This window comes from Otolemur garnettii, unplaced genomic scaffold, assembly GCF_000181295.1.
Source record: "Otolemur garnettii isolate 467f Iridium unplaced genomic scaffold, OtoGar3 scaffold00019, whole genome shotgun sequence".
NCBI classification, from domain to species: domain Eukaryota; kingdom Metazoa; phylum Chordata; class Mammalia; order Primates; family Galagidae; genus Otolemur; species Otolemur garnettii.
In genome coordinates this window covers 27,258,579-27,266,302 of record NW_003852414.1, presented here as the reverse complement: position 1 = coordinate 27,266,302, position 7,724 = coordinate 27,258,579, and the positions used below count along the sequence as shown (strand labels likewise).

Sequence of the window (7,724 nt, the reverse complement as noted above, 5' to 3'; positions counted from 1 at the left end):
AGCCGCTTGAGCCACAGGTGCCGAGCCGTAAATTTTGATGCTAAAATTATTTAGAGATTTGAGTAATTTAATCACATGTGGCTATTTCACATTGGGATATGGTGTGAATGTAAAGTTCACTCTAAATTTTGAAGAGGTGGCTCGGTGCCTGTGGCTCAAGTAGCTAGGGCACCAGCCACATACACCCAAGGGTGGCAGGTTTGAATCTAGCCCGGCCCACCAAACAACAACGACAGCTGGAACTAAAAAATAGCCGGGCATTGTGGCGGGCGCCTGTGGTCCCAGCTACTTGGGAGGCTGAGGCAGGAGATTCACTTGATCCCAGCAGTGGGAGGTTGCTGTGAGCTGTGATGCTATGGTGCACTACCCAGGGGGACAGCTTGAGGCTCCTGTCTCAAAAAAAAAAAAAAATTTTTTTTGAAGAGGTAATCATAAAAATGATGTGAAATAGTCCATTAATGTTTTATATAGACTATAAAATATTTTAGACAATGGGCTGAATCATTAGAAGTAATTTTACGTTTTTACTTTTTTAATATGGTCATTAGAAAATTTTAAATTCCATATTGCATCGTATTTCTCTTGGATAGCATTTCTCTAGGACGTGTCTCTAGAATATGCAGTTAGAATGGGTTCCAGACTATGCCAGGGGAAAGTTTTAATTTTAAGTCATTCTTTGCTATTTGCTATTTACAATTGGTTAATGAAATTTGATAACAAGTTACTTTTTTTTTTTTTTTGAGACAGAATCTCACTCTGTTGCCCTTGTTAGAGTGCTGTGGTATCACAGCTCACAGCAACCTTAGACTCTTGGGCTTAAGCGATTCTCTTGCCTCAGCCTACCAAGTAGATGGAACTGGAACTACAGGCACCTGCCACAACGCCTGGCTATTTTTTTGTTGCAGTTGTTTTAGCTGGCCTGGGCTGGGTTTGAACCCACCACTCTGGGTGTATGTGGCTGGCACTGTAACCACTGTGCTTTGGGCGCCCAGCCCAAATTACTTCTTTAACAAAGACTGTGGTCGGCTTGGTGCCTGTGGCTCAAGTGGCTAAGGAGCCAGGCACATATATACCTAAGGTGGCGGGTTTGAATCCAGCCTGGGCCTGCCAAACAACAATGACGGCTGCAACCACAAAATAGGCGGGCATTGTGGCGGGCGCCTGTGGTCCCAGCTACTTGGGAGGCTGAGGCAGGAGACTCGCTTGAGCCCTGGAGTTGGAGGTTGCTATGAGCTATGATGGTACAGCACTCTACCCAGGGGGACAGCTTGAGGCTCTGCTGCAAAAAAAAAAAACAAAGACTGTGGTCACTATCTTAAAACATCTTAATTTGTCGTGCTCTTAATTAAAGAGTTAAATGTTAAGGGCGGTGCCTGTGGCCCAGTGAGTAGGGCACTGGCCCCATATGCCAAGGGTGGTAGGTTTGAACCCAGTCCTGGCAAAACTGCAACAAAAGAAATAACAAAGACTATGCCACAGCACTCTGCCGAGGGTGACAGAGTGAGACTCTGTTTCTTAAAAAAAAAAAAAAATTAGGGTGGCTCCTGTGGCTCACTGACTAGGGCGCCGGTCCCATATGCCAAGGGTGACAGGTTCAAACCCAACCCTGGCCAAACAAAATATAGCCAGGTGTTGTGGGAGGTACTGTAGTCCCAGTCTGAAAAAAAAAAAAAAAAAAAAAATTAAAAAAATGTTAATCATAGTAAGGAAGCTTCTGATTAAAGGTTATTAATTATCTACTGTTGTTTCCTTTATTTCAGTTTGCTATTTCAGAAATAAATAAATGTTTCCCTGCCTTTGTTTAGCTTATTGAGGAAGTGACCAGGACACTACCTTCTGGAAGTAATGCCCACAGAAAGCGCAAGTTGTTCGACCTCTCGCCAAGCAAAACAAAAGCGCAAGTCACACAGCCTTTCCATCCGGAGAACCAACAGCTCGGAGCAGGAGCGGACAGGGCTGCCAAGGGACATGCTGGAAGGACAGGTGAGTTCATGCTGACCGCAATCGTGTTGGTGATATTAAACAGGTAGCCACATGTGTCTGGTCTCCAAGTGGAGAGGAGCTTGGGTTACAAAAAATAATCCTCCCCAAATCCCCCAAAATAAACCCGTTGAAAGTACTGTCAAATATAGCAGCACACACAGATGGGATACCGTGTTTGTGAGACTTAGTAACAAGAGGAAGTAGGTGTGACATTTGTGCAGGTTAGTTGACAATGTAGTTTTGAGTTTTCTGTTGCTATAGTCTCAGAAAAAGAGCATCATACAATTGTAATGTCTCTTTCTATTCTCTGAAGCGTTTTCGAAGTCAGACCTTTTGTGACTTAGGTTCCTTGTCTCCACTGAAGTGAGCATGCTGTCCTTTGATTTAGTAACTCATATTTTATTGATGGAGATAAATTTTTACTATAATTTTTTTAGTTTCTTTATAGATGATGAAAATATGTTAGAGTTTAAAAAATTAGCTGGGTGCAGTAGCTCATGCCTGTAATCCTAGCACTTTGGGAGGCTGAGGTGGTTGCCTAGGCTCATAGGTTTGAGACCAGCCTGAGTTAGAGGGAGACCCCCCCCCCTTTTTTTTTTTTTTAGAGACAGAGTCTCACTCTGTTGCCCTTGGTGGAGTGCCATGACATCATAGCTCACAGCAACTTCCAGCTCTTGGGCTTAGGCAATTCTCTTGCCTCAGCCTCCCAGTAGCTGGGACCACAGGCTCCTGCCACAACGTCTGGCTATTTTTTGTTGCAGTTTGGCTGGGGCCGGGTTTGAACCCACTACCCTCATTATATGGGGCCAGTGCTCTACTCACTGAGCCACAGGCACTGCCCACGAGACTCCACTTTAAAAATAGTCAGGCGTGGCTCTGCGCCTGTAGGTCAGTGGTTAGGGCGCTGGCCACACATACTGGACCTGCGGGTTCGAACCTGGCCGGAGCTTGCTAAACAGTGACAACTAAAACAACAAAAAAGATAGCCTCGTGTTGTGGTGGGTCTCCCGGGAAGCTGAGGCAAGAGAATCTCTTAAGCCCAAGAGTCTGAGGGTGCTGTGAACTGTGACGCCACGGCACTTTACCAAGGGTGACAAAGGGAACTCTGTCTCAAAAAAAAAAAAAATTGTGAAGCTTAGACAAAAGCATGTGTTATATTAAAACACATTGTAGGTATATCTAATATATGTTTATAACTGTATATGCCATTTCTTCACAGTTAGAACTAATTAGTCAGCCATAATGTTGCAGGAAAATAAGGCTTAGATCTGAGAAACTGGGTCATGTGAGTTGTGGATCTTGTGAGAACTGTGTGGGCATCTTTACCCCCGATGCCCAGTGTGACCTCTCCTAGGCTGTGTTGTGCTCTCAGAACCCAGCACAAAATAGCTGCCACAAAGTAGATAATTTAATTAGAATTAAATTACTTTGTGTTCAATGAGTGAATAAATAATTACCTAGTTCCACTTTCTAGTAGAATGATTATATTTTAATTTAATGGGAAAAATAAAATTATAAAATAGTTTTCACATTCTTAGTTAATTCCTTTGCTGGGGCTGCTGTAACAGAGCCCTACAAACAAATGAGCTTAGGCCAAAGAAACGTGTTTTCTCACAGTCCAGGCAGGATGCCCTCTGTCGAGAAGGGCCTATGGATGCCATCTCTGGTGTCCTCCATGGTGTCCTCTGGGCCTGTCTGTGTCCCGTGTGCCTATGGATGCCGTCTCTGGTGTCCTCCACTGTGTCCTCTGGGCATGTCTGTGTCCCGTGTGTCTGTGGATGCCGTCTCTGGTGTCCTCCACGGTGTCCTCTGGGCATGTCTGTGTCCCGTGTGTCTGTGGATGCCGTCTCTGGTGTCCTCCACGGTGTCCTCTGGGCATGTCTGTGTCTCGTGTGTCTCCAGCCTGACTGGAGTGGGTATACCTACATGGCCTCACTTTACCTTAATCATCTCTTTTTTTTTTTGAGGCAGAGTCTCACTATTTTGCCCTCGGTAGAGTGCTGTGGCATCACAGCTCATAGCAACCTCCAACTCTTGGGCTTTAGCAATTCTCTGGCCTCAGCCTCCCAAGTAGCTGGGACTACAGGCGCCTGCCATAATGCCCGGCTATTTTTTGTGCAGTTATCATTGTTGTTTTAGTTGGCCCAGGCCAGGTTCAAACCCACCAGCCTCAGTGTATGTGGCTGGCGCCCTACCCACTGAGCTAGGATGCCACCTACCTTAATCACCTCTTTTAAGGACCATATCTCCACACACAGCCACATTCTGAGGTCCTGGGCCTGAGGACTCCAACACGTGAATTTTGGGGGCAAGATTTAGCCACAGCACTTGGGGAGTGATGCCAGAGCTGTGAAGTAGGACTCCTGTGTGGCAGAAGTGTTCTCCTGCTGTGCCATATGGTAGGAAGCACATGTGGGTGTTGGATACTTGAGATGTGGCTGGTGTCTCAAAACCCAAAATTTTAATTTTTAAAAATTTAAATACTTTCCATTGAAATTTAAGTGCCTAAGATATTGGACAGTGTGGGAGAGTAGTTGGAGATGGGTCTTTCAGTGTGTAGATTTCCTCACATCTAGTGTTAGAATTCTAGCATCTCTTTTGCAGGTATATTCTAGAGTTACCTCCATGTGAGGTAACCGTGACCTTCTGGCTTTTTTGCATGTCTGTCGTCCATTGTGACACAGTCAAAGAGGTCACGGTGTCTCATGGTGACCCTAGGTAGGCAGCTTGGCATTCTGTAGACTAAGCAGCTGAGTCCTCTTTTGTGGGCCTCCTTACGTTCTCTCGGTGATGCTTGTTTGTTGAACAAGTACAGTTACTTGGAGAGGGACCAAGCAAGCTGTTCTGTGAGTGGCTGGTGTGGGCGCTGAGCAGGAGGGAGGGCCGCACTGCTGCCACACTGCCGGGTGCAGGCACTGGCATGGTAGGTGTGTGAGGAGCAGCCTAAGAGCACACATTCCCTACTGCCCGTGGTTTGACGCATTGTCTGACCAGCACAGAGTAATGCCCTCTGTTGTCGGGTGATGCTCAAGAGTGGTGTGAGTGAGAAGTCATGTTAGGGTTAGCTTTTCATATCTTAGAGTTGCGAATCTGAAGTAGTTTAGGAAGGAGTTAGCTCAGGGAGGGGCTTCTGTTGCAAAGAGCCTGTGGTCTGCGTCAGCTGTGGCCAAGACCCGCTGGCTGGTGTGCTGTGTCCAGCGTGTGTCCGTCTCTTGCAGTGAGATGCAAACTGGTCTGACAGCTTTGCTGACTTAGAGCTTTCCTGTCTTGAGCTTTCTCAGGTACCAAAAGTTCAACATCTTTCACGTTAGGGCCTATAAATGGAACGGCACAATCAAGGAGAACTGATGGGAAAAGGAAAAGGAGTTCTAAGGCTTTTTTCTGGGCTTAGCCTCCTTGTGCAAAAATTCTTCACTATATGTTTAGTTTCTTGATCATCTTTACTTTTGAAACAAGATTAATACTGACATTTCAGCTTTGTTTTTCGTAACAATTTTATGTGTGATGCATTTCATAGTCAAGTGAATATGACAGTTTAGTTGCTGAATATTAAAGCATTACAGGTATAGATGAGTAGGAATCAATGTCTGTAGGCAGTTTGGCCTCACATAGGACTTGGTGAGACTCCTGTAAGGGGTGACATCCAAGGAGGGAAGTGTACAGAGAGGGATGGAGTATGCCCAGGCCATGGGCAGGACAGAGAGTGAACGACTGACTGTGACTCTCAGTGAAAGATTATGTCCTCTAGTTATTGGAGTTTCCTCCTTGAAGGTTTAATTTTAATTTTAAGATTTTATTCCTTTTTTTTAAGATTGCTTTCCTTTTTCTCGTGTTCTTCATTGCTATTTTAGAGGATTCTGAGAAACTGTAGTACCAATTCTACCTGATTCAGGTTTTAAAGCAGTTGTTTCATGTGTGTGTATTTATGTGAGAATTCTGTGATAATTGTAAAATTTGTATTGCTAAAGTGCTATCATCAGCTTGGTGCCCGTCACACAGTGGTTACGATACCGGCCACATACACTGAGGTTGGCAGGTTCGAACCCAGCCTGGGTCAGCTAAACAAGTGCAACAAAACAAATAGTCAGGTGTTGTGGTAGTCCTAGCTACTTGGGAGGCTGAGGCAAGAGAATCGCTTAAGCCCAAGAGTTTGAGGTTGCTGTGAGCTGTGATGCCATGGTATTCTACCAAGTGTGACCAAGTGAGACTTTGTCTTAAAAAAAAAAAAAAAAAAAGTAAAGTGTTATCATTTTTTCTAAAATTTCTAACTTCCTAACAAGCTATTTTAAGAAGGACTTAATAATAAACATGTCTGTTTTTAAAAATTTGCAACTCATAAAAAATAAAAAAAAATGCTGTATAAATATTTGAAAAATAACTTACAGAATTACATTAGCAGCAGTTCATTACTGAGATATTATTCTAGAAACATTGTGGGGACAGCAAGGTGTCATGAAGGTCTCAGGGAGATGGGAGTGGACCTTGACTGCCCAGGGCAGCGTGGGTATTAGCAGCATTCAGGGAAAGTGCATTGTGAAAGGGTATCTGGTGCCCAGGGTCCTGTTGCGCTGACCACAGTGTGGAAGGGACGTGGGTGCTGCCTCTGCCTGCTGCCTCCTTGACGTTTAGTGAGGCTGGAGGTACAGGATGGACAGAGGTGTGAAGCACATGGCCCAGACGAGAACTTAAAGTTAACGATTTCACTTAAGAGATGTTGGATCTAATGCTGAGGGTTGCCTGTTTTCCTTTTTCATAGTTGTCTTTACATATTGTGTAAGTAAGGTCACAGGAGATAACCTGTTTCATTATGGAGTCGCACTTATGGGAACTGCCCTCCTTTGCTCTCCATTTATAAGTTTTTGAATATAAGGTGGTCTTTTGTTCTTTTTTGCAAAGGGAAAGTCATATTATTTTGTTCTTTTTTTTTTTTTGAAACAGAGTCTCACTTGGTCACACTTGGTAGAATGCCATGGCATCTTAGCTCACAGCAACCTCAAACTCTTGGGCTCACGCGATCCTCATGCCTTAGTCTCCCAAGCAGCTGGGACTACAGGCACCTGCCACAATGCCTGGATATTTTATTTTTTGTTTAGCAGGCCTGGGCTGGATTCAAACCCACCAGCCCCAGAGCATGTGGCTGGCACCCTAACCACTGAGCTATGGGCACCTGGCTTATTATTTTGTTCTTAAGCCCCATATTACCCTAGGTAGCCATTTATACAATTTTATTCAGAGTTTCCTCTGTAGAAATTTGAAACTTTAAATTCTTTAAACATTATATGTGTAGGAAATAAAATCTATAATGTTGTAAAACCAGAGTTTAAGATAAAAGATTATTCATTTTGGAAATATATTGGTGTTTGGTGATAGCATTTCTTGTTCATTTCTGTGTTCATTTTGGATAAAATCTTCTTCTGCAGGATTCGAAACTCCCTTCCTCGGTTCGCAGTACCCTTCTGGAACTGTTTGGACAAATAGAAAGAGAGTTTGAAAACCTTTATATTGAAAACTTAGAATGTGAGTATTTCCTGTCTTATAACTTTTTATTTGTCCATAGAGATCTTTGAGAGAACATTTGTGGGTGGATATTCACCACTGTATTAGTTTTCTGTTTTGCTATAACAAACCAGGTGGCTTAAAGAAGCACACGTTTATTGCCTTATAGTCTATAGGTCTGGTGTGGCTCTGTCCACGTTTATTGCCTTATAGTCTATAGGTCTGGCGTGGCTCTGTCCACGTTT

The 7,724-nt window shown here is 44.0% G+C and overlaps 1 protein-coding gene across 3 annotated transcripts in view; it reads left to right on the top strand.

Moving 5' to 3' along the window:
* WDR37 (WD repeat domain 37) overlaps window positions 1–7,724 on the top strand; it is a 51,937-nt gene that overhangs the window by 5,053 nt on the left and 39,160 nt on the right. For 2 of the 3 annotated variants that reach the window (XM_023511368.1, XM_023511369.1), the window contains exons 2-3: window positions 1,806–1,983; window positions 7,404–7,500. In XM_023511368.1, coding sequence (XP_023367136.1) covers window positions 1,846–1,983; window positions 7,404–7,500 — 235 coding nt within the window. In that variant the 5' untranslated portion in view covers window positions 1,806–1,845. Of the gene's footprint in view, window positions 1–1,740; window positions 1,984–7,403; window positions 7,501–7,724 lie in introns of those variants that run through there. The other variant, XM_003786842.3, reaches the window with a different exon arrangement.